This window comes from Acanthopagrus latus, chromosome 5 (genome assembly GCF_904848185.1).
Source record: "Acanthopagrus latus isolate v.2019 chromosome 5, fAcaLat1.1, whole genome shotgun sequence".
In the NCBI taxonomy this organism is placed as follows: Eukaryota; Metazoa; Chordata; class Actinopteri; order Spariformes; family Sparidae; genus Acanthopagrus; species Acanthopagrus latus.
In genome coordinates this window covers 800,471-828,364 of record NC_051043.1, presented here as the reverse complement: position 1 = coordinate 828,364, position 27,894 = coordinate 800,471, and the positions used below count along the sequence as shown (strand labels likewise).

The 27,894-nt window shown below is 40.7% G+C and overlaps 1 protein-coding gene across 2 annotated transcripts; it reads left to right on the top strand.

The window, feature by feature from the left end:
• Positions 1-52: 52 nt before the first annotated feature.
• gtf2h2 (general transcription factor IIH, polypeptide 2) lies at positions 53-27,535 on the top strand. 2 transcript variants are annotated; one of them, XM_037097984.1, is made up of 15 exons: positions 53-138; positions 1,001-1,061; positions 1,150-1,227; positions 1,341-1,377; positions 4,969-5,055; positions 5,149-5,199; positions 5,520-5,574; positions 17,014-17,119; positions 17,204-17,294; positions 17,396-17,591; positions 21,645-21,708; positions 21,800-21,903; positions 22,021-22,123; positions 26,378-26,417; positions 27,230-27,340. In XM_037097984.1, the coding sequence occupies exons 2-15, from the start codon at positions 1,006-1,008 to the stop codon at positions 27,338-27,340; spliced, it is 1,179 nt and encodes a 392-aa protein (XP_036953879.1). In that variant the 5' UTR covers positions 53-138; positions 1,001-1,005. The 2 variants fall into 2 exon arrangements, with proteins under 2 accessions (XP_036953879.1, XP_036953880.1); XM_037097985.1 differs by lacking the exon at positions 53-138 and having other exon boundaries at positions 1,006-1,061; positions 27,230-27,535.
• The last annotated feature ends 359 nt before the right edge of the window (positions 27,536-27,894 follow it).

The window sequence follows — 27,894 nt, the reverse complement described above, 5'->3', positions numbered from 1 at the left end:
TCATCATTATTATTTTATTACTCGTATTACTCGGAACTTTATGCATTGTTAACTAAGGGGAAACATTTCTCTAAAGCGCATGTTTCTTACCGGACAAAATACTGCGTGGCACCAGCTGGCGTTGCACTACACGGTATTGTAAGTATGACTGGTTGGCAAAACTAACGTATACTAATTTGTCTCACACATCGCAATGATAACAATGATAACAATAATATATTAAGTAGATGATTGTGATGACAACATAGCTGACGTCAGAAATTATTTAATCCAACTGCGAGGTTATTTTGATAGGACGACATGATGCAGTGGATATGAATTCGTTTCACACACACAGCGTTAGCGCCTCTTAATAACGGTGTGAGTGAGTGTGTGAAGAAGAACCCCATCCAGTTTCATTGTAGTTTGTTCTAAAATTAAATAATCGGCACGAAAAACGACGTCTACATGATGTTATGGAGCAAGGCTAAACTCAGCTGGCACCTCCGATGATCTGTGTTCCACACAGATCCATCCAGAACACTTGTACTAAGCGCCGAAGAGAAAGTCTTTGACTGACTGTTAAACAAACCAAATTAACTCAGTTCTGTTTCATGTGTGAACAAAGTGACCTTAAAGACTGTGACACTATGTCACACTGTTTAACTTTGTTTATATCTGGCGGACCCTGCCAACAGTCTTCTGGGGACCTTGTTTTCCTCTGAGAACAGCTTGTTTATTAAGTTAAGAAAAAAATACAAATGTTTTAGTTTGTATATCACCTCATAATAATGTAAATATAAAAATGCTGAGTTTTGAATTTGTCCTCCAGAACTACACCGAGCCTTTTGACGGATTAATTAGTCCCTTCTCATATATAGCATTTGGCATGTTTACGGACCAGTTGGAGATATAATGTTGTGGTAAAATCAGTATGACTATTGGTGCCTTGCCATTCTTGTCAAGCGGATATTTATTATTTTTTTATTGCTGTGTGATTAGTGGAATTTCTGTCTGTTAGATATCATGGATGAAGAACCAGAGAGAGCCAAGCGGTGGGAAGGGGGCTATGAGAGGACATGGTAAGATGATGAAATGATGGAGATTTCAAATTTGAGATGTATGATGCCATCGGATGAAACATTTTGGGGTGTATGTATTTTCCTCCAGGGAGGTGCTGAAGGAGGATGAATCTGGCTCACTCAGAGCCACAGTGGAGGAGATCCTGTTCCAGTCCAAAAGGAAAAGGTGCGTGCAAGTTTCCATTCCATGTTTGATTTCCAAGAAGACATCAGTTGATTCTCACAAAGGTTATTACTGTTGTTGATACAAATTTAACTGCCACATTCTTTATCTGGTAGGGTGATAGAGAGCCATGGACAAGTGAGGCTTGGAATGGTGAGTGTATTCTGCCTCCTTCCTAAATGTTTCCAAACCTGAGGTCTTTAAGATTTCATGGCAACATTGTGTCAATTGCTACACAGCATTACTTTTCAGTATCTATAAGGACATGTGGTGGGAACAAAAACAAATTCTCTGTCTACGATCGATGAGGAAGTTTGTTCATTCAGATAATGTCTTTTTGTTTTGAATGGCATCATGCCTGATTCAATTCATTTCCTTCACAGAGCAAATTATACTTGTAATTAATATTGTGTCTAAAACTAGATTTGAGATCATGTCATTGTCATTAGGTGCACAATTCATTTTAATCTCTTTTTTATGTTAAACCGTAACTTAGTATAACATAGCGCATCAGCAAGTCGCTTATTGTGACTCTTCTTATGAAAATGGCAAACACAGCTGGGTTTATACAATTTTATTTAGATTTTTCAATACATACAAGACAAACAACCACAGTCTTGACGACACAACAAAACAAAACAAAACAATAAATGCCAAGCCAAAAATGAAATAAAACAAAACCAAACAAAAACACAGGGCGGCTGTAGCTCAGCGGGTAGAGCAGGTCAGCTTGTGACTGGAAGTTTGCTGGTTCAAATCCTTCTCCGGGGATTCTCTGGGCGTCAGCTGAGCTGCATGCAGCTTTATGGAACATACTCATCTCAAGAAAAAGAAAAATTAAGAAATTGATTATTTAAAAAAAAAAAAAGTAAATAAATAAAAATCATATCAGTACTCAGTGCCTATAATACTTCCACCCACATGATTTCAAATTGGTTTAATTTATTCTTTTCCATGGCAATAGTTTTTTCCATGTTCAAATAATAACACATTTCTCTTTTTCCAGTGCAGAAATGTGGGAGGATATGTGGATTTCCAATGTTTAAGGATCAGTTTCTTTAAAACTATTGATTAAAAAAAGAATAATCCAACTCAGTGGGCACCTCACTGTGTCCTGCAACATGTCTTGGAGTATGCAAACTGATGGATTAAAGTTTAATCTGACCTTAAATATGTCTGATAGCCAATTGTCTATATTAACCCAGATCTTCTAAATTTTGCTGCAGTCCCAAAATGCGTGGATTAATGAATCTGAAGTTCCACATTTAAAAAAGTGTCCTGATATCTGTGGGTTGTATTTATCCACTTTATCCCTTGTGCAGTAGGTTCTATACATGATCTTATATTAAATTAAATGGAAATCCTCGTTGACAGTAATATCTTTTGTTAGATCCCAACAATCCCTCCGTTTTACATCAGTATCCTCTAGTTTTAGATCTCAGTTCCACAAATGTGTTCTTTACTGTAGCAAATTGCTCTGCTGTCAGAATGACTGTAAATCCAAAGTTTGAAATAAGCTTCTGAGTTGCATATACAGTGGGTAAAGTATTCAGACAGCTTTAAATATTTCACTCTTTGTATCATGGCAGCCATTTGCTAAAATCAAAAAAGTTCATTTTATTTCTCATTAATATACACTCAGCACCCCATCGTGACAGAAAAAAACAGAAATGTAGAAATTTTTGCAAATTTATTAAAAAAGAAAAACTGAAATATCACATGGCCACAAGTATTCAGACCCTTTGCTGTGACACTCATATTTAACTCACATGCTGTCCATTTCTTCTGATCCTCCTTGAGATGGTTCTGCTCCTTCATTGGAGTCCAGCTGTGTTTAATTAAACTGATTGGACTTGATTAGGAAAGGCACACACCTGTCTATATAAGACCTTACAGCTCACAGCGCATGTCAGAGCAAATGAGAATCATGAGGTCGATGGAACTGCCCAAGGAGCTCAGAGACAGATTGTGGCAAGGCACAGATCTGGCCAAGGTTACAAACGAATTTCTGTGGCACTCAAGGTTCCTAAGAGCACAGTGGCCTCCATAATCCTTAAATGGAAGAAGTTTGGGACGACCAGAACTCTTCCTAGACCTGGCCGTCCAGCCAAACTGAGCAATCGTGGGAGAAGAGCCTTGGTGAGAGAGGTAAAGAAGAACCCAAAGATCACTGTGGCTGAGCTTCAGAGATGCAGTAGGGAGATGGGAGAAAGTTCCACAAAGTCAACTATCACTGCAGCCCTCCACCAGTTGGGGCTTTATGGCAGAGTGGCCTGACGGAAGCCTCTCCTCAGTGCAAGACATATGAAAGCCCGCACTGAGTTTTCCAAAAAACACATGAAGGTCTCCCAGACTATGAGAAATAAGATTCTCTGGTCTGATAAGACCAAGATTGAACTTTTTGGCGTTAATTCTAAGCGGTATGTGTGGAGAAAACCAGGCACTGCTCATCGTGGTGGTGGCAGCATCATGCTATGGGGGGGTTTTCAGCTGCAGGGACAGGACGGCTGGTTGCAACTGAAGGAAAAATGAATGCTGCCAAGTACAGAGATATCCTGGAAGAAAACCTCTTCCAGAGTGCTCAGGACCTCAGACTAGGCCGAAGGTTCACCTTCCAACAAGACAATGAGCCTAAGCACACAGCTAAAATAACAAAGGAGTTGCCTCGGAACAACTCTGTGACCATTCTTGACTGGCCCAGCCAGAGCCCTGACCTAAACCCAATTGAGCATCTCTGGAGAGACCTGAAAATGGCTGTCCACCAACATTCACCATCCAACCTGACAGAATTGAAGAGGATCTGTAAAATGCTTGAGAAGCAAGATAACACAGTTTTAAGTCTGGAAGGTTAAATCCCCCTTCCAACTTTGGAAGATGTAGAGCTTTGCTTTTAACTCTATGATTTTTCTTACCCCATATAAAGTCTGTAATAATAGAATATGCTTTATTAAAAGAATTAGATAAGACTAATTAAAGACTTTGGGGACCTATGTCATTTTAAATGAATTGGTTCTTCCCGTAAAGTTTATTGGAAGGTTCATCCATTTATTCAAATCTGATTTCACATAACTGAGCAACGGAATGAAATTATCTTTATATATCTGTTGCTTATTGTGACTTATTACGCATCCTTGATATTTGATACTGGGTGTCCACTTAAACGATTGTTGTGATTGATGTGTTATATTTTTATGTTTCCCTAGTGCCATTATTTCTGTTAATTTTAAACAAGGAAGGTATAGATTTTTCAAAGTTAGTCAAGTACATCAAAAGATCATCTGCAAACAAATTAAGTTTATACTGTTGTTTAGCTATACCGACACCTACAACTTCTGGATCCTGTCTGATTTTCTCTGCAAATGGTTTGATTGCTAAAGCAAAAAGGAGTGGGGAAAGTGGGCAGCTTGGTCTAGTGCCTCTCTTTAATGTAACTTCTCCAGGATCTGTGATCTCAGCTCGAAGATTAAACACAGCTCAGTTTGACTACCCAGTTACCATAAATATGTTACTCATGTTTTCTTTCATTGGCTTACAGCTTCATCTGATCAGTGTTAAGCTGTTGCGTTTGAAGCAGTGCACAGGAATGATTTCAGTTCTACGAACCACTTTGAACAGCCAGCATTAGCGTTACATAAAGTGCTGTGCACGGATTAGTGTATTTTGCTATTAGGGAAATAAAATATTCGGTTTAGGATGTATCCGTACATAAAACCTCAAGAAACTATGGGTTGTCTTGTGCTCTAGATGCGTCACCTCTATGTGGTGATTGACTGTTCGAGGAGCATGGAAGACCAGGACTTGAAACCAAATCGCCTCACCTCCACGCTAAAGGTAAATTCAGTGGCAGACTATTACACTGGCCACCAGCAGCGATATGGTATTATTAGCTGTAAACCACTGTCTCCTTTCTCCCTTCCTGTTCAGCTCACCGAAGCTTTTGTGGATGAATATTTCGACCAAAACCCCATCAGTCAGGTATGTCCATACAGTACAATCATAAGTTTTACACTGAGCTGTATGGTGACTTTAAGTTTAATCCTTTTCAGGTCATGTTTTAACTTGTCAGGTTCAGAAAAAAAAGTTACATCCTTATATAATGGTACAGGTAGTGCTCTGCACTATCATGTTGAAAGTACATCGCATGATAGGGTTCCCGCCCCTGTCTTTGCACTGGCCACCACAGAGAAATGGTTGTGATGAGGAAGCCATAAGTTTAAACATAGCTCTCTGCTGGACCTTCAACGCACTGCCAACGGCTGTTATGTGACACTCCACCTTGTGTTATGTGTCTTCAGGTGGGTATTATCACCACAAAGAATAAAAGGGCTGAGAAGCTGACTGACCTGGCAGGTGAGGATCAAATAAGTTCTGCAACTCAGTGTAATGCTTAAAGGTCCACTTAATAATTTGTATTAATTAATTTGATTTGTTTTGTCAATATTTATAGAAAGATTCTTTTTGGATACAGGTTTCAAATTCTGACAGGAAAAAAACGTTTTAAAAAATCTGATGAGTTATATGTTGATGGAACAGGGTCTCAAGGCAATAATGCAATATTTTGGGGCAACTTCTTAAGTTTGTGCCTTTTCCAGTATGTGTTTATCCCTATTATCCTGTTTTTGTCAACACCATCAGACACCATATAAAACATATTATTCCTGTTTATTTAGTCTACATAGATTTCAGAGCTTATAAAGTATTTTGTCTATACCATAAGAACATGTATATTCTGTTTAATATAAAATATTCACCTTTGTTAACCTTTTATACTAATTATCAATGAATGTATGAACTCTTACATCACGCCACTTTTGTATTTGAAGTAAAACTCTCGCCAAAAAGCAACCAAGGCTTTATTTGATTTTGATGTGTGACCTAACAGGCAGGAGAGTAATAGTGGACTGCTCCTCAAGCCTGCCTGTTAGGTGCAGCTACTAACGTGAGTTGTCCAAAAACCTTCTTTATAGTAAACTCCGAGTACACAAACAATGTTCTCAATGCTCATGATCATGTGTAGAGACCCTGGTGATGCTACGAGCAAAGTTTCATGTTTTAAAAATAGCGATTTTTGATGCTAGCGTAAAAGTACCCCTGCACCCCATTGAAAATTAGCTTGCCCAAAAAACGAAACTACGGTAAATCTTAAAAGTGCCTCTTTTGTCGTAATTATGCTTTTACACTAGCTCCATCTGCAAAGTGCAACAAATTAATGTCTCTCATTTACATATTCACACTCATTTTATTTGTGAGTCACATAATGCAGCAATGAATTTTGGTACCTATTTGCTGGGGCATCTTTTGAAAATTAAATCTCAAACGCAATTTTCTTTATCATTTTAATTAAGCTACAAAATGAGCAGTCTTGAAGAAGAAAATGAAAATGCAATTTGGATGATTTGTTACTCATTTTGTTTATGAGTCAAAAAATGCAGCTTTATTCTGAAAATGAAAAAGCATTTTTGTTAATCCCTTTTAATTTGAATTATGAAACAGATTTGCTTCCATATTACACGAAGGTTTGACTCATATTCAATCACAAATAAAGCCTTAGTTGCTTTTTGGAGTTTCACTTCAACATTAAATATACAAAATAAGAATTTTGGATCTATAAATGATATTTCTATTTTTAAAGAGAGAATAACTTGAATAAATCAACTGCACTGGAGGAACAGATTGTTAACAAATGAATTATTGTAAACAAATGAATTTGAAACGAAAAGATGTTGGTGTTGACTTAGACCTGACTCTGGTGACATGAAGCTGATGGTGGTGACTAAGGCCTGATTTTATCAAACAATTCCAACAGTTTCACCACTCACTGCATTGATTAACATCTTTATATAGCAATCTGGTCATACAAATGGCACATACAACTAGGGATGTCCCGATCAGATTTTTTTTACCCTGATCCTGATCCAAGTCCTTTAAAATTTAGTAAATGCTGATACCGAGTCCCAATCCGATATTTAGCCTTAACTAATATTTTCCTGGATAATACAGCTGCATTAAGAAAAAAAAGTACCTCCATCTAAGCTGTTCCTTAATAAGTTTATTTTTATTTTGTTGAAACATACATACAAGTATTAGAGTTCTCAACGGGCCTGAAAATTACGACCCGACCCGGTCTGCGGGTTTTTGAGCCTGAACCCGACGCAGCCCGACACACCAGCATGAATTGTCTGCCCGAACCTGACCCCCCATGTGCCTGCATTGTTTTCCTCATACACTTGTTATCATGATCAGACAGACAGCAGACAGAAATTCAGATCAAACTTCATTTAAAATTAAAAGATTTAACACAAACAACCGAAACACTTTAACTTTAAATAGCCTATATAAAATTAAATCTTCACACAATGCAAAATAAAAAGAACTCAAACACTTATCAATCAGGCTACTATTTCACACCACACATTGTATATAAAACACTAAAATGGACACACAATAGGCATATATCTTACAAACGTAAGTGGAGGTTTATAAGGGATTGTGGAGGAACAGAAGTGCGTCCACAGTGGATGAACTGAGGTGTGTCCTCTTCTCAATGGTACGGCCAGCCACACTGAACAGCCTCTCGCTGCTGCCACTGCTGGCTGGCACACAGAGCACCTGCCGTGTCAACTTGAGCCAGTTTAGGATAGAGACTGCTGTTGATCTTCCACCAGCCCAGCAGGTCCTGGTCGTCAGTCATTGTTGGCCTTTTACGGACATAGCTGTCCACCTCATCCTTGTCTGTGTCTGTCTCTCTGAATATATTTTCCCACTGGTCGAAGCGCGATGTCTTCTTTGTAGTGGAGCGGGTGCCGCTGCTGACATTGACGCAGCACCTGTCTCCTGGCTCGCGTAACCTGGGCCCTCCGGAACCGGCTGCTGCTGTTCAGCTAACAGGCGGGACTTTACATACTGCTATACATTTGCCCTTTGGTCTGCAGGCAGCATCCACAATTGGTTAAATTTGGGCCAAAGGAATGTTGCAGCTTTGTGGAGATCGGTGATGGACTTTGGCATTTTTTCCTTCAACCGGTGTGCATGCCGTTGATGCATGGCTGAATCGTTCTGCCCATAGCAGCACAAGATGCACAGCGGGATATTTGTCCCCCTCCAGTACATGCTGAGCATCATAAAAGGGCTCCAAAAATGACACTAACATGCCCAAAGTGTTGGGGGTTATTTTTTGCAGCTCCGCGTAAATGTCCTTAATAGATTTAAGGGTCAAATACATGGTGCTGAACCACGTATCCACCATCTGAGGGGTGTCTTGGAAAGCTGTGCTGCCATTCCTGACTGCTTCACATATCTATATGGGGCGAATATAATTAATTAAGACTGAGGGGGGAAGAGTGTGCTCCTACACAAATGAGTAGTAACTATCACTGTGTAACAATGGATGGAAAATTATGATAAACAGGATACTAATCATATTATAACAGTCAATACAACTAGTGTAGCCAACATTTCTAGTTTACCTTACAAGCTCTTTTGCTGAAGTCACTGTTTCATCGAAGTCAGGGGCCACCCGCATTAGTGTGTCATTGTCAAGGCCATGACAGAGGACTGTGTTTAGGACATGGTCCATGCAGTCAAGTGTAATGTATGACCTGAGAGCATTAACGATGTTTGTTCCCTGGTCTGTCACCCAAACAATGTCCTTTAAGGAAAGTGGATCAAACCCAAACTTTGTCACCAAAAGCTTAACGAGTTCTCTCCTGATGTTTTCGCCCGTTTTCTTCTCCTCAACGGGTAATTTTGATGTGGTCAGATTCTTCCCAATTAAAGCAAAATCTTCCATAACATAATGGCATGTTATTGGAAGATAGTGAATCTATCTGAAATCATCCGTCCACATGTCTGTTTACATTCCCACTTTTCCTCCATTCTTCAGGATGTCTTTTACCTGCTTGGCAAACACGTTTCTTTTTTCCTCTGCCAGATCCTGACAGTGTTTTGCCACTGTGTTAGAGGGTGGGAGGGCAGAATCAGCTGCAATTCTGCCATGAGTTGCCATTTTAAACAATATCTCAATGAACATAAAAACAATTTCCAAAATGTTGAATATGTATAAGTTTAATATAACATCTGTTAATCTTATAACATGAAAGTGAGGTCAGTAACATAACTTGGGTTACACATATTTCAGTTTTACTCAAGTAAGCGCGATGAGGGGCGCTGTTGAGCTGGCAATGGAGTAAGACGTGTTTGAGCTCCCGTCGAACTTCTTTTTTATTTGAAGTTAATAAGCGCGCAATATATTAAAACATCGACTAACCTGCTCTGAAAATATTTCCGAAGTTGAGAGAAAGTCTACATTTGAGTTAATGGCGACGAACCTGCAAAAATTTCAATACAGTGGAGCAGCGAACACGAGGCCCAACACCGCCCGGAGCCAGACTGCTACTACCACCGCGCCAAGAGCATCTCCACCACAGCTATGGTCAGCTAGCATTAAACCAGAGATGGACGCCAAGTCCCTGAAGTCGGAGATTCTTCTCTCGCTGAAAACTGAAATTTCGGCGGTGATAAAATCAGAAATGAAAAATGCACTTGCCGACGACTTCGACTTCCTTAAAAATGAGCTACAGGCATTAAAAGCAGAAGTTAAAAATAACACGGCGGCATTTCACTCCGAGATCGACCAAGTGAAAACCACAATCCGAGACATGGAGACCGGATTGTCAGCATGGTCAGACGAGGTGGTGACTTTGCAGACCACGGTGAACACCCTGAAGACGGAGGTGGCGGAGCTCCGAGACAAATGCGAGGACATGGAAGGAAGAGCGTGGCGGTGTAACATCAGAATACTGGGGGTGCCTGAGACGCCTGGATCGAGCTCCACGACATCATTCTCAAAGCTGCTGCGAGAGGCGCTGCAGCTGGACAAGGATGTGCTAATTGATCGCTCACACAGAAGCCCAGCCCCAAGGAAACCCGGCGGGAAACCACGAGTGATAGTAGCCAAACTTCACTATTTCCAAGACTGTGTTGAGGTACTGAACCGGGCGCGCACCAGTGCTCCGCTTCGGTACAACGGAGAGTCAGTTGCTATCTTCCCGGATTATACTACAAGAGCCGCCAAAGCCAGAGCCAAGTTCACAGAGGTCAGAAAGCTGCTCCACAACCACCAGAACGTCCAGTTTGGCATACTGTTCCCAGCCCGTCTCCGTGTCACACACAACGGGGAAGAAAAGGAGTTCACCAACGCAGAAAAAGTTATGACCTACGTGAGGAACCACATCATCCCCGCAGAGGAGCGTGAGTGAGGCTGTTCTCGTGTTTTCAACTATTCTGACAAACAACTTTATCTGTCAAGGCAGCTGAACTGGCTGCACCCAGTGGACTTATGTCACTGTTGTTAAGACTGTTACAGTTTCACCAGCTTATGCTATCAATATTTAGAGTGGAAACAAATGAAAGATGACTGGATTAAGAGACCCCTTCTCTCTCTCCTTTCTTTGTCAATGCTGATTACCTATATTCATAGGCTTACTGTAATAGTTATGTGTTTCTGTTTTTCTTACAATTTAAAGGTTGCCTTATAATGAAAAGGTTTGTCTGATTGAACATATTTCTGTTGATTACAAAATGTAATTTTATATGACGTGGCTAATCCACAGTGTTTAATTCTAACACATTTAAATGATTGATTCTATAAGAGATATGGGGTTTTATGCCCCCCCCCTTTTTTTTCCCTCCTTTCTCTTACTTGAACACATAGCAGATGTTACAATGCTACAATAACAATGTGCTGAATCGGTTTTCTTGAAATGTTCGATGGGAGCCTGATCAGTTGGCTCTATAGAGTTCCCCAACACAAGCACATATGTGTGGATTTGTCCTTGAGGGGTACTATGTTCGCCTTTCGCCTTTCTCTCGGCACTGGGTGGTGTTGGGGAGGGTGGGATTATACCAGACTTGTTCATTTCTTGGATTTATTCTATATATATCTTTTTTTCCTTTCTATTTGCTCAGCCAGATGTGAATTTCAAATGCACGACATCTCTTACTCAGTAGGCTATGACTGATCCTAATTCTACTAGAGGGCTGGATGGACTCTCATCAGTGAAATTTGTGAGTTGGAACGTGAAGTCACTTAACCATCCAACTAAGCGAAAAAAGGTATTTACACACTTAAAACAACTTAAAGCCAATATTGCGTTTCTTCAGGAGACGCACTTGTGCACAACGGACCTGTTCCGAATTAAAAGAGGATGGTCAGGACAAGTTTATCATTCTAATTTCCACACAAAGACTAGGGGGGCAGCCATCCTCATTGATAAAAATATACCATTTACAATGACTAATGTCGATTCTGATTCTGCAGGGCGTTACCTTATTGTGACAGGGCAACTTTTTTCACTTCCGGTCATCCTGGCCAATATTTATGCACCAAACTGGGACAATCCAGAATTCTTTTCAAAATTTTTTTCTCGTCTACCAAACATGACATCACATTATCTTTTCCTTGGTGGCGATATAAATTGTGTACTTTCCCCTACCTTAGATCGCAGTTCCTCCAAAAAGACGTCCTTGTCTAAATCAGCACACACAATCCAGCTTTTTCTTAAAACATATGGTGCAGTGGATGTATGGCGATTTCGTAATCCCACTGCTAGAGCATACTCCTTTTTCTCCCCAGTGCACAAGAGCTATTCTTGTATAGATACTTTTTTCCTGGACAAAAGACTTCTATCTTCTGTAACTAAGTGTGATTATGATGCCATAGTCATTTCAGATCATGGTCCGCTAACCACGAAAATCAGTATTCCTAACACACAAAATAACTACCGCCCTTGGAGACTAAATCCTCTTCTCTTATCAGAAGAGTCTTTTACCGACTTTATTTCATCTGAAATAAAAACATTTCTTGATACTAATCAAACGCCAGGAATGTCATACTCAACTATATGGGAATCTTTAAAAGCCTATCTACGAGGCCAAATCATTTCTTAGTGCGCAAATAAAAAGAAAACAAATACAGTGCGCCTTAAAGAACTAACAGATCAAATACTGGAATTGAATATGCTATACAGCCATCAACCATCTCCTGACATAGCGAAAAAACGTCTCTTTGCAGACCGAATTTGATATCCTATCAACGCAACAGGCTGAATATCTCCTCTCCAAATCTAGACATGGGTGCTATGAACATGGAGAAAAAATTGGACGTATTCTTGCACATCAGTTACGACAAAGAACTGCCAGCCAGACTATACCTGAAATCAATGATGAACAAGGTTCAAAGTGTACAGATAGCCTCAAAATTAACTCCTGTTTTCAAAATTTCTATCAAGTACTATACACATCAGAATGTCCAACTACACCCTCCGTGTTGGAGGACTTTTTAAGATCCCTACATGTTCCATCCGTTGACCCAAACATAGCTGACTCATTGGAGAAAGACTTCTCGGCCCTGGAAATAATATCTGCAATCAGATCTATGCAAAGTGGCAAGTCCCCAGGGCTGGACGGATATCCGACAGATTTCTTCAAAAAATTCTCAGACCAACTTGCCCCTTTACTAGTGTCAGTTTTTGAAGAATCACTTTCACTTAAGACTTTACCTCTGACCATGCGCCAAGCAGTAATCTCTGTAATTCTCAAAAAAGGGAAAAACCCTCTGGAGTGCAGGTCATTCCGCCCAATTTCTCTCCTTAACACGGATGCAAAAATCCTTGCCAAGGTTCTGGCACGCCGACTGGAAGGTGTTCTTCCCTCCATTGTATCACCTGACCAAACAGGTTTTATTAAGAATCGTTACTCTTTTTTCAACGTCAGGCGCCTTTTTAACATCCTTTATAGCCCCTCTCCACCTGATGTGCCAGAGGTCGTCCTCTCTCTTGATGCTGAAAAAGTGTTCGACAGGGTGGAGTGGGGCTATCTTTTCAGTACACTAGAGAGGTTTGGATTTGGCAGTAAATTCATATCATGGGTCAGACTTCTATATACTTCTCCAATGGCTGCTGTTCGTACTAATAATAATTTGTCCCCTTTTTTCGAGCTTAAACGTGGTACAAGACAGGGATGCCCCATGTCACCGCTTCTTTTTGCGGTTGCAATGGAACCTCTAGCTCTGAGGCAAAATACTGATATCGGAGGAATTAACCGAGCAGGAGTGGAGCACAAAGTCTCGCTTTATGCGGACGACATGCTACTATATATATCACAGCCCCTTTTGAGTCTTCCTAAACTAATGGTCTTACTAACAAAATTTGGCAAATTATCCAGTTACAGGGTCAACATTCAAAAAAGTGAGCTGATGCCCATTGGTACGAGTAATGATGGGACATCCTTAAACTCACTCCCCTTTAAAATTAGCCCCAACAAATTCAAATACCTCGGCATATGGATTACAGATAAACATAAAGATCTCTATGCTGCTAACTATCAGCCCCTGTTATCAAACTTAAATCAGGATATCAAACGATGGGATCCCCTGCCTCTCTCTCTAGGTGGAAGAATTAATACAGTAAAAATGAATATATTGCCCAAGTTTTTATATATATTTCAGTGCCTTCCCATCTTTCTAACTAAGTCTTTTTTTACCAAATTAAATAATCAGATATCAAGTTTCATTTGGAACAAAAAACCGCCCCGGATAAAAAGAAGTGTACTTCAGAGACCTCGCTCAATGGGAGGGATGGCACTCCCTAATTTTTTGTATTACTATTGGGCGGTTAACATTCGAGTATTATTATATTGGATGGATAACGATAATGATAACACAGACTCTGAATGGCTAAGTTTGGAGGGGGCATCTATAAATTCCACTTCTTTAAAAGCCTTACTGTGTTCTAAGTTGCCACTTACACAGCCCATTTCTAACTTTACCTCTAACCCAGTTGTTTTGCATTCAATCAAGATCTGGAACCAATTTAGAAGATCCTTTGCACTTACAGATCTATCTCAGGCTGCACCAGTTGCAACGAATCACATGTTTGTCCCATCATTAATAAATGGGGTCTCTGATATGTGGTCCAGAAAGGGTATGGTATCACTGTCTGATCTGTATATTGATGGCAGCTTTGCCTCCTTTGAACAGTTGGTACAAAAATACCACATTTCCAAATCACATTTTTATCAATACCTGCAACTTCGAAATTTTGTATTCTCAAACTTTACATGTTCTCCCCTACGCCTACGCCTCCCCTCCCCTACGACTCAATTTTTTATTGTAAACAAGTCAGAAAACGAACTATTAGCACAATTTACGAAATACTATACTCTCATAACTTGACGCCTTTGGACCTCCTCAAAAATAAATGGGAGACAGATTTAAGTGAACAAATCACAGATGACACTTGGCACAAAATAATACAGGGAATTTTTTCATCTTCCATTTGTCTTAGACATGCTGTCATTCAGTTTAAAATTGTACATCGTCTGCACTGGTCTAAAGTTAGACTCTCTAAGATCAATGCTGATATAGACCCCACTTGTGATAGATGCAGGCGAGATCCAGCCACTCTCTTACACATGTTCTGGACATGTCCAAAGCTTTGCGCTTTCTGGCAGCCCATCTTTGAGACCTTTTCTAAGATTTTTGCGAAAAAGCTTGCACCGTCTCCACTCATTGCGCTTTTTGGTGTAACCCAGATAGACTCCCATCTGGAGATGTGGGAAAGGATAATGGTGGCTTTCTGCTCTCTCCTAGCTAGGAGACTGATATTATTGAAATGGAAAGACCCAGCCCCGCCAACATACAGTCATTGGGTTAGGGAAATCATGTACCATATCAAGTTGGAGAAGATTAGATACACAATCAGGGGGTCTACTAGAACATTTTATAACATATGGCAGCCTTTCTTAATGTTTGTTGAAGATATGGAGGCAGACAATATAGTACTGTAAATTGTTGTCCTCAGTCATCTGTATTATTGTATTTCTTTTTTCTTTTCTTTTTTTGTTTTTTTTAACATCTGGTGTGGGCTATGTGAGATCTGTATTTTGAACTATGTATTTCATACTGTGAACTCTGTATGTCTGGTATTTTGGGGGGGGGGGGTGGGGTTTACGTTCTGAAACGAAACATTTTGCTACATCGATCTTTTTCCATATTTCAAGAATTATCTCTTTTAGAGACTGGATGCTGGATGGAGAATGATGCTCAACTTGTCTCTTCAGAATTCCCCATAGGTGTTCAATTGGGTTCAGATCAGGAGACATACTTGGCCATTAAATCACTTTCATGAAACGCAGCTCCCCGACACCAGCAGCACTCATGCAACCCCACAAAAGGACACTGTGCCATCACCATGTTTCACTGTAGGCACCATGCATTTTTCTTTGCATTTCTCACTGTTGCGACGCCATACAGTTTTGAAGCCATCAGTTCCAAAAACATAATGCTGATACACTATATTACCAAAAGTATTCGCTCACCCATTCAAATGATCAGAATCAGGTGTTCTAATCACTTGGCCTGGCCCCAGGTGTATAAATTCAAGCACTCAGGCATGCAGACTGTGAAACAAGACATTTGTGAAAGAATGGGCCGCTCTCAGGAGCTCAGTGAATTCCAGCGTGGAACTGTCATAGGATGCCACTTGTGCAACAAATCCAGTCGTGAAATTTCCTCGCTCCTAAATATTCCACAGTCAACTGTCAGCTCTATTATAACAAAATGGAAGCGTTTGGGAACAACAGCAACTCAGCCACGAAGTGGTAGGCCACGTAAAGTGACGGAGAGGGGTCAGCGGATGCTGAAGCGCATAGTGCAAAGAGGTCGCCGACTTTCTGCACAGTCAATTGCTAGAGAGCTACAAACTTCATGTGACCTTCAGATTAGCCCAAGTACAGTACGCAGAGAGCTTCATGGAATGGGTTTCCATGGCCGAGCAGCTGCAGCCAAGCCACACATCACCAAGTGCAATGCAAGGCGTCGGATGCAATGGTGTAAAGCACGCCGTCACTGGCCTCTAGAGCAGTGGAGACGCGTTCTCTGGAGTGATGAATCACGCTTTTCCATCTGGCAATCTGATGGACGAGTCTGGGTTTGGAGGTTGCCAGGAGAACGGTACATTTCAGATTGCATTGTGCCAACTGTGAAATTTGGTGGAGGAGGAATTATGGTATGGGGTTGTTTTTCAGGAGCTGGGCTTGGCCCCTTAGTTCCAGTGAAAGGAACATTGAGTGCTTCAGGATACCAAAACATTTTGGACAATTCCATGCTCCCAACCTTGTGGGAACAGTTTGGAGCGGGCCCCTTCCTCTTCCAACATGACTGTGCACCAGTGCACAAAGCAAGGTCCATAAAGACGTGGATGACAGAGTCTGGTGTGGATGAACTTGACTGGCCTGCACAGAGTCCTGACCTGAACCCGATAGAACACCTTTGGGATGAATTAGAGCGGAGACTGAGAGCCAGGCCTTCTCGACCAACATCAGTGTGTGACCTCACCAATGCGCTTTTGGAAGAATGGTCAAAAATTCCTATAAACACTCTCCTCAACCTTGTGGACAGTCTTCCCAGAAGAGTTGAAGCTGTAATAGCTGCAAAAGGTGGACCGACATCATATTGAATTCTATGAGTTAGGAATGGGATGGCACTTCAGTTCATAGAATGAGTAAAGGCAGGTGAGCGAATACTTTTGGTAATATAGTGTACATATAATTTTAGGCAACAATAGAAGTCTAGTTAAGGAAGGCTGACTTCTTCAATGTGCATATTTTTCCGGTCTTTTAGCTGAGTTGCAAAGCTATGGCATTACATAAACATTATGAGCAGTGGGAGCTACCGCCTCCTGTCTGTGCAGCTTTAATGTATTGTGATGTGTCATTTCATTTCACCCTTAGGTAATCCAAAGAAGCACATTGCTGCTCTGAAGAAAGCAGTGGACACTGTGTGTGTAGGAGAGCCATCCCTGTACAACTCTCTCAACTTGGCCATACAGACCCTCAAGTAGGTTCTGCATGGTTTATGATCCACATTGGTTTCTATAATATAACTGAATGTTACTCAGCAGTTGCTTTTCTTTGTATGAAGGCACATGCCTGGACATACGAGCCGGGAGATCCTGATAATCCTCAGCAGCCTCACCACTTGTGACCCAGCCAATATCTATGAGCTGATCAAGGTGAAGTCACATAAAACACTACTGGGCTAACCCTGTATCCATCATTTAATTTCAACTTAATGTAAATGGAACTGTCTCTAATGATGCTCATCCTCTGTCAGACCCTGAAATCTCTGAAGGTGCGGGTGTCAGTGATTGGCTTGTCAGCAGAGGTCCGGGTATGTACGGTTTTGACCAGGGAGACAGGCGGATCATACCACGTTATCCTGGATGAGAGCCACTTCAAAGAGCTGCTGATGCTGCATGTCAAACCTCCTCCAGCCAGCTCCTCATCTGAATGCTCTTTAATACGCATGGGTCAGTATACATATGCTGTCTCCGTCTTTGTCTAAGAATCAGCTCCTTTTCTGATCCCAACCTAACGAGAACCATCAGACACACCAGAACTACCAGATACCATGTAATGAAAAAGAGCAAATACAAAAGCACTTACGAACCGGCTGGAAGGTTGGCCTAACAAAGTGCCATTGTGCTGCTTTCACAGACCAAGGTCCATGTCTTTAAACATGACATAAGCAACACTTGATGATAATGAAGACAATGATCAATAATGTAAATGAGGTGTTTAAAAAACTGAAAAAACAAGTCTATATCTCATTCAAATGCCACATTCTAGGTCACCATTTCCAACGATGACATGCCACAATTGAAACTGGAACACCAATTTGGAGTAGATGTTGAAGTTATAAAGATTTCATGGGTTTATGGCGAAACGTCAAAGTGGACTGCACCGTCAGGTGTGATGTAGGTGAAAGCTTTTGACAAATTTTGTCCACAGATGCTACTTGCAAACTTTGGTGCAAATCAGTCAAATGGCGTAGGACAGGCATGTCCAAACTATTCCACAAAGGGCCATGTGGCTGCAGGTTTTTGTTCCAACCAGTAGAGAGCACACCAGACCTGACTCATTTAATCAACTGGTCTCAGTCTTCAGAAAGCTCATTGGTCAAACCGTGTGCTCTTGACTCTTTTAATTAAAAAAAAAAAAAAGAAATGTTGCGAATGGAAATTTACCCCGAAAGTTGGCATGGCCTACGTCACACAATTCAGCTGAATTTAGGGAACGCATAGATATAAGGTCTAATTAATACTACGAGCAGCGATGAACGGGCCCTCGCAGTCCACATGCGTCGGGGCATGCTGCTGTTGATGCATGCTACCGTCAGGGCTTGTTCACGCAAAACCTTCTGTTGAGTGATTTTTTTTCCCTAATAATTTGGTGGGCTGCTCCTCCTGCTGGTGTTAAACAATGTATTCTGAAGTCAGAAGAACACCATGCAATCTACATAAAGAACATATAATGAGAGGAGTACACTATGTGACCCTACAGGCTGTTGAACAGATGTTTTTGTCCTTTACCAAGGCTGAATGGTCAAGAATTTGCAGAAAAATCTGTATTTTTCAAAAGCTGAAAAGGCAGAAAGGCTAAAAAGTAATAGGCTGAATGGGCTAACAAAGTCGAACAGTTCGATAGCTGAACATAAAGCTGAATATATGAAGAGGCTGAAAAGGCAGAAAGATGAATATTTGAAAAAGCTGAAAAGTAAAAGGGCTGAAAGTTTCTCTGGCTGTACATATGCTTGAAAATGTCCCTATAAGAATGAATAGGAAAACACCTCCCAAACTCTTGCGATTTTTAAAAAAATATAATGGGTATCGCTGTGATGTCTTTTTATTTATGTAGAGTGAAAAATGAGGGTGCCAGAGCGAGAGACAAAACAGCTACCATCTGCTCTCCAGAAATTTAGGCTCAAAATTAACATAGCGGCTTATGGGGGAGTTGCTGGAGTGCTTGTCGCTCTAGGGCTGCTACAGCCAAAAATGTAAGTCCTACATCTGAAATAAGACCATCACCTGAACGCCAACAAGATTTCCCACATTTCTATGTATACATTAATTCAAGCTGAAGAGAATTTGTTCTCCAGTTTTTCTAGCTGCACTCCACTGTAGCAATGATGTCACGCACACTAGCTCACGCAATACACACCCATTAAAAAATCAGAAGACAAGCTAAAAATCCTTCAAACTAAAATTATTATAATTTCACAGCTATAAAAGATTTTAAAAAGCTGAGTACATGCTGAATAGTTCCAGATCTTCTGACTCTTAGAAAGTTGGAATGGTGTCTGTAGCTCAAAGTATGAGGGATAAAGAGAGGCTGAAAGTCGATGAGTTTTGAAGAGGATTTGAAGATTTACCAATTGAATTCCATTCACGCTAATTAGACTGCGACCAGAGCACCACCTATTGGCCAATTTGCACAAACCCTCATCAGGCAATGGAACACAATTAGCAAAAGTGTTGTGGTAACGGGACTGTATTTGGTCAAGATATGAAAGACTGTCTGTTTTGAACACAATGTGCAGGAATTTTTTGTCTTGTATTTTGGGCGTCTTTTGGACTATCAAAATTCTTTTAATAACTTTTTGTCGGGAGAGTCCACAGACGCTGTGTGCAAAGTTTGGTGCAAATCACCTGGGAGGAGTTTGAAAAAATAGATTTGTGACATTTTGCAAATTTGTGGAAAAAAACGGGAGGTGGAAATGGGCGTTTCCTTTATCACGAGATTCAGCGCAATTCAGTGGACGACAAATATATGTGAGTTATAAGCCAAAACGTACTTTTCTTGATTATAGTGCCACCTAGTGGTGGAAATTGAGGACAACAATAGATTATGACATTTTTTGGCAGGTACATTCCAAGTTTGGTGAGTTTTGGGGTATGTTCAGGCAGTGAAAAAATGCGATCATATGGGACAAAAAACGTCACTACAAAAACAGTTGAGACCTTGCAGGTTCCCTGCTCGGGCCCTAAAGAAACAAATAGTATGTCGCACTGAATTTGCATATGAAACATAACTAATACAAAATAGTGTTAGACACCCTGCCCACTCATCAGTTAACCATAACTAACTCCTTGAAATCCACTGGCTGTCTCACAGCTCTTCCCAAACGGGACACAGTCTGTTGCAGCACCCCGTGCCTGTAACCTGAGCAGTCCCTGCACCAGCAGCGACGGCAAGCCCCTCAGTTGTCCAGTCCCCATAGGATAGTCATTCTTCCTGCTGTGATTAAACCTGGAGAGGGGAAGCTGGGAGGCAACTTGAAGGACCAGGGAGCAGTGGCAGTGTATAAGGTTTCAGTCTGTTATGATGGACTATCTGCCCCTGTCCATCAGAGTCCAAGGGACAGGTAATATGACGTCACATATGTGAGCCCAGGTTCTTCCTGAGAGCATGACACAGCCAGGACCCTGTATGGTCCCTTCCAGTTAAGAGAAAGTTTCATATGGTCCTCTGTGGGATTATGAAGCCACACCAGATCTCCTTCTACAAATGGTTTGTCACGGGCCGCTCCGTCATAGTACATCTTTTGTTTCTCTTGAGCCTGTCTGATGTGTCTCTCCAGCTTCTCTGCCAGAGAGGTCACAAAGTCAACATAAGAAGAAGGTAAGTCCGAGCACATCAGTGAAGGCAGCAGGACATCCACTGGGACCTGACCTTCCTGTCCATGAGTCAAATAGTAGGGAGTGTAGTTTGTGCTAGACTGAAGAGATGTGTTGTAGACAAAAGCAACATGTTTCAGATAATCGTCCCATTCACCACCACAAGCAAGCATTGATTTGGCAAGCTGGTCAATAAGAGTCCGATTAAAACGTTCAACCATGCCGTCTGATCTGGGATTATATGGGATGGGGGTTTGGCATGGGATGCACTGCTCACACCACTGTTGAATATCATATATTTTATTGAAATAAAAGTGTAACAGAGGTTAAAGATTTTTAAGGTTAAAAGAGTTACAAACGGAATGTCATATGCCAAACACTTTTGGGGTTTTGTTGTATTTAGATGGGGTAGATAATATGGGTCACATAAGAGCACCCCTGTTGTTGGTAGCACCCACAGGTCGGTACTATAAAATGCTGCGCTGTGTCCCAGTATGGAGAGTAGGAGCAGCAACCTAGGCACAGTAGCTGATCCTGGGAAGGCTGGTTGAACTATACACCTTGAACCCTCAACATAACTGTCAGTAGAAATAAATAAATAAATGCCCACCATTTGGGTATGCTTTACTTTGTGACTCTTGTCTCCTCAGTTTTGGTCTTGGCCACTCACAAGGTCAGCCTAACATAAGGTTTAAACCAAAGCACTTCTGAACACTTCGAACAATGCCTCCACATTTTACCCCCAAACACTGCAAAAAATAACTGAAATTAGACAGCGAACGTCAATAAAATGCAACTTTTTGTTTCCATAAACCAGATTCAGGAGGACCATTCTCACCTGATCAGAATGACTATAAGTTTTTAAGAACTATTTGTAATTGTCATTGTAATCCTGTGTTTGCTTAGGTTTCCCACAGCACACCATCGCTTCGCTTACTGATCAGGATGCCAAGCCTTCATTCAGCATGTCGTAAGTAGAGAACAATATGTTTTAAAACCTGTAGAAAGGACTGCAGCCGCTGTGCATCAAATTAATTTTCTTTGTCTGGTGTGTTTCCTAGTCATCTGGACAACAGCAGTGGCCCGAGTCTTTCTCTGGAAGGATACTTTTGTCCACAGTGCCACGCCAAGTATACAGAGCTTCCTGTCGAGTGTAAAGTGTGTGGTATGTCTGATGGGTACATTTAGTTTCTGTGGCATCAAAAAGTACTCTTCTGATAAATGTACTGTGTGTTCAAGCTAACAGCGATGGACTGGTGTGTGTGATGTGTTGTTTCCAAAGGTTTGACTCTGGTGTTGGCTCCCCATCTTGCCAGATCCTTCCACCACCTCTTCCCTCTCCAAGCCTTTACAGAGAGTCCTGTGGAGGAGCTCCAAGATGACAGGTGACTCTGATACACTCTGATCTCTCTCTCTCTCTCTCTCTCTCTCTCTCTCTCTCTCGTTCAAACATTTGGACATTAACAATAACTGAACACTAACACAACATCAAGATTGATTTACAACAATTTTGATTTACATTAATTATATATACAGTATATCCCGTGTGTGTGTGTGTGTGTGTGTGTGTGTGTGTGTGTGTATGTGTGTGTGTGTGTGTGTGTGTGTGTGTGTGTGTGTGTGTTGGTCACTCACTGTACCTCAGGTTGTGGCATGTTGATATATATTGGGCAGCAAGATATGCCCTGTCTCCTTCTTCCAGGAGTATTTTTAGTTTTGACTGGTCATTCAGATCCTTGAAATCTGAGGATATAGAGGTGAATTTGATAAAATAAATGTTTCTTGTTTCTGTGAATTTTTCACATTGCAGGAGAAAGTGCATCTCTGTCTCAACCTCACCTGTCGAACAGTGACCACATGTTCTGTTTTCTTTTGGTTGTCATGATTTTTTTGTGTCTTCCTGTTTGGATTGTCAGTTTGTGGTCACTGAGCTGGTACGTGGTCAGGATCTGTCTCTGCTTTAAATCTCTGACAGTAGAGAGATATTCTGCTAGTTCATAATCTCTGTTTAGGGCCAGATAACCTTCTAATCTACTTTGGCTTTCTAATCTACTTCGGCAATTTCAGAATGGACAATGTCAAAGATGTCTTCAAGTTCATTTATGTACACATTAAATAGAGTTGGGCTTAACTTGCAACCCTGGTGTACACCTCTTCTCTGGGTGAAGAATTCAGTTTGTTGGTCTCCAATTTTAACAGCACGTATTTTCCAAATACATTGATTTAACTAGATAGTACATTTTGCCCCTATACCACAGTGTAGGAACCTGTAATAGAGCCCTTCATGCTAAATAGAGTCAAACACTTTCTTGAAATAAATGAAACAAGTGAATATTTTACAATTTTTTGTTTGGTGTACATGTTTGTTAATTAAAGTGTGAAGGGTATGTACATGGTCGGTGGTGTGGTGTTTTGGGAGGAAGCCAATTTGACTTTTGCTCAAGATGGAGTGTTCCTCAAGGAAATCTAGTATTCTTTTATTGAGAATACTACAGAATAATTTACCCAGACAGCAGCTGACACAGATGCCACTGTAGTTATTAGGATCTGATTTGTCCCACTCTTACAATTGGGGGAAATGAACCCTTTGCACCAGATGTCAGGGAAACATCCTGACTGTAGTACAGTATTGAACAACTTTAACACTGCACCCTGCATCTCTGGGTTGCTGCTTTTGAGCATTTCAATTTTAATGCTGTCTGGACCACAAGTATTCCTTGGCTGGAGAGATTTTGTCTGTGAGGTCAATTCTTCCCAAGTCATTGGGAAATCAAGGGGGTTTTGGCTGTCTTTAATTGTTTCTTCTAATGTTTGGAGTTTTTCTTGTATAATACATTGATCTGAATTGATTAGATTCATTGGTATGTCTTTGTATGGATTTTCAACATGTGCTCTCCAGATGTCACCATTTTGGATGGGTGGTGTCTGTTGCTTTATGCTGAACTTGTTCCACGTATCCCAGAATTGATTTTGATTTCATGTGGGTATAATTTTGTTTTTTGTTCCTAATTGTAGATTTATATTTCTTTAAAATGCGTAAGGCTGAGTTGTTTGGTTGCCAAAGTTTTTTGTTTGCTATTTTTCTCAGGTCTTTTCTGATGGTCTTGCATTCTGCAGTCAGTCAGGATTCATAGCTGCCATATGAAATATCATATTGATACCATCAGTGGTCTTATTTACACCATCTCTGGTAGAGACATATTGGTTTTGGTCATATATTGATATGTCATTCATCAGATCTGGTGAGTTCAGGGCCATGATGAATTTGTCTCCACTGTCTGGGGCCCATATGTAAGTAGGATTTAATTTAAACAGCTTACTGGGTTTTGTGGTTTTTGTGTCACTCATTTGATCTGAGAGTTTGAAGAACATATTTATTTGGTTGTGGTCTGAAAGGGGGGATTGTTGTCTGGCAGTGAATGCAGTGATAGTGGAGGGGTCCATGTCAGTGATGGCATAATCTACTACACTAGACCCAAGAACTGAGGAGTATGTGAATGTCCTTAAAGAGTCCCCTTTGAACCTACCAATAACTATGTACAGGCCTAAGGCCCAACAGAGACGCACTATCTCCCTGCCACTTTGATTTATTTCAGAGTCAAGGTTGTTCCAATGGGTGACAGTTGGTGTGGTAAACAGGGGGGGCCTGACCAAATACATGGTTGTTGCCCTGTGGGTCCATGACATCATGTTCAATTCCTGTTTGTCCATTCAGACTTCCAGTTAGAAGCATGTTTCCCTGGGCCTGGAAGTAGGCAATTTCAGAATGGAAAGTGTCAAAGATGTCTTCTTCAAAAAGGTGAAAGGAGAATCTACTGGGGGGTATATAAATCGCACAGTGAAATAGATCCCTATCAGTTATCCCCAGGGTTTGATCTAATCTCAACCAAATTTGTGATTTACCCTGTTTTACTGATGAGATCTGATGGCAAAGATCTCCTTTATACCACACCAAGATCAGAGGTAGCAGGGCTACAACTGCAGCATAGCTCCGCTGTGGATGGGGAGGTGGATGCTGTAAAGGGGAATGGTGGTCAAGGACTGAGGGCTGAAGGAATTTAGCCTACTTTGGTTGTGTTTCACAGTGGTGAGGTGGTGGGTGTGTAGGGAGTGGGAGGTCCAGGTTGAGCTGTTGTGTCTTCTCAAGGCAGGGGTGATGATCCTTGGGTGGTGATGGAGAGGAGGAGGTCTTGGATGGTCTCTGAAGCTTCTTGTAGAAGAGAGGGTGAAAGGACTGCGTCCAAGGGCTGTGTCTTTGAGGGTCTTTGCAAACATCTTCAGCTTCTCTTTGTGAAGATGGTTGGGTGGAGGCAGGGGTGCCACCAGGGATTTTGGGCCCTATGAAAAGAAATCTAATTGGGCCCTTTTTTAGGCTGGCGAAAAAATGTGATGCCGTTTTATATAAAACTATGCATTTTAATGATATTTTTGACTATCATTCCCCTATTTGTGAAAAGAAAAACATGACAGTTACTTGGTTACTGCTCACTTGTAGTCCCGCATGCAGGTCTAATTTATCTCCACAACTGAAGACTCACAGGTGGTGGCATTGGATTTGGGGTGAAAAAAAACGTATATTGGGCTATATGGTAGTTGCGTTTTAATCTTCTGATTTCCAGAAAATATAAACATTTCTCAGATTTTAGTGACAGATGTATTGAGTCACACAGTCTGCATGCACCAAAATATTCTCCACTGTTCTTGCTTCAAAGCAGAGGGGTGAGAGTCCCAAACTACTAACCAAACATTCTATTTTAGTGATAGCTGAATTTTAACTATATTATATATACACATACATATGCTCTTTTTATTTCAGAGCTGTTTTTAATACATGTATATCATTCTGAAATAAATGTGGATTATAGGCTATTTTTATTTTATAGGGGGCTGACAGACAGCTGATAATGATGCACTTGATGTATCCGTTCAAACAACATGTTTATTTTAATTATACTCTGCCACCTTGATCATTATGTGAGAAAATAACTGGTTTGAATTTCTGTCATTAATAAATGTGTCATTAAACACAATGTTGCACACCTTTTTCACTGGGACAGGGAGGGGCACAGTTATGGGGAGACTGGGCTGCTGCTGACTCATCTGTTAAGTCTGCTAAAAGGGGCAGGGACAATGATTTAATATGAATATCTTGCTAAATGTTTCCCTGCACTGATTAAATGTTTTTCCTCTTTTCCAGTTCGACTTTTCAGTTGTACTTGGTCTTGTCTTTAAGTTGTTCAAAATTTAATTTCCTCTTCTCAATTTAAAAATGACAAAAATACATGCATATCTGGGAGCTCATGTAGTACATGTCCTCCTGCTTTGGAATCTCTCTCTCTCTCTCTCTCTCTCTCTCTCTCTCTCTCTCTCTCTCTCTTTCTCTCTCTCTCTCTCTCTCTCTCTCTCTGTCTTTTCTGTTTTTCTTCTTTCTGGAAGGTAATTCCTCTAAAAGCATTTTCCTCTTCAAAATTTGACACAAAATTGAAAGTTTAGCTCATCTTAAAACAAAAATTAGAGATAATCTTAAGGAGCTCATGTTGCTGCTCTCTTTCTCTCACACACTCTCTCTCACACACACACATACACACAGGCAGATAATGTGCCTCTGTGTATCTAAACATTTTGTGATTTGGTTTCAGGTTCTGTCAAGCTTGTCAAGGAGAGCTGAACGATAAAATTGTAAGTAGCTGAGTCTATGTCTGGCTCTGTAGAGGCCTTTCAGATGGTGCAAGACATTTTTTGAAGTTTGCCTTCATTTTCTCTCTGCATCACCGTGCAGAGGAAGTGTATCAGCTCTTAGACAAGAGGTCAGATAATTAAGCTAGCTAATGTTACAGCTCAGCTGAGGACATTATGTTATGATAGGTGTAGTTTGGTAGTAAGAAAATAGATCCTACACAGAACTGCTCACGATGAGGTCTATGGATTATTTTGAGTAACTGGGTCATGATTTCTGTTTAGAAATATTGCTGTGGAGATTTTCAAATGTATTCAAAGCAGACATTTTTACAGCTGATGTTTCAAGAGCCATCCCCACGCACCAAAACAATCTAGATGGTTCAGACTACAGTACCATACACTTTCATCATATTGTATGGTAACAATTACCAGTAACCTCCCATATATGATAGGTCTGCATTACAAACTAGATGTGTGGAGCTGTGGACATTTACTTAGCAGATAAGAAGTATAGAGAGACACTTTTGAGTTGCATATAGGAATTGTAGGATTCAGTGCCTTTGGAGCTTCCCCTATGCTCTGTCAATCACATTATGTTGACTTCTACTGCTTCAGTTTTTTAGCATTCTTTTTTTTCATATAAATGCTCTGACTTTATGGAACTGCAGTAATAAATCAGTGGTTGGTCAGTGAAAGTGAAATATAGCAATATTGAGAGTATAATTGTCTACTTACATTAATTTATTAATTGCAACTTAAGTCCCTCTACCAATCTTTATTAATCTGCTGTCTATCAATCTCTGTGTTGCTAGATATTCACCTGTCCATCATGTGGGAGTGTGTTCTGTGTGGAGTGTGATCTCTTCATCCATGACTCGCTGCACTGCTGCCCATGCTGTATTCACAGTCAGAGCGCCTCCTGAAGCTGAGAGGCTTACCTACAAGGGCTCAATGCAAACTACTCTGAGAACTGCATCTGAGCCGCTGCACACCGCTTTGTATGAGAAATTGTGTCAGAAATATTTTGCATGCTTTGCTTATAAATATTTTTTTACTGCAGTTCTGTTTGTGACATGGAAGTTACAATAAAACAGATTTTGTTTTTTTGTTCTCAGGTTTTAACTTGTGATAAATGTGTTCTGTATGTAGTTTCAAACCAGATCTTTATCAAATTAGCCATTCTTTTTGACTTTCAAATCCCAAATCTTGCATTTGCTCTACTAAACTTTTAGGATGCAGTCAAGGAGATATGTCAAGCACGTTAGTAAGTTAATTCAAAGCAACTAGGTTTTCAACTAATAATTACTTTTAATAATCTCTCAGTCGATTAGTCGTTGGTCTATAAGTGTCAGAATTTAGTGAGAAGTGTTTTCCAAAGCCCAGGATGATGCCCTCAAATGTCTTGTTTGTGGCCACAACACAAAGCCATTCAGCCTACTGGAGGAAAAACAGAGTAATTTACGTGTCTGACTATTCA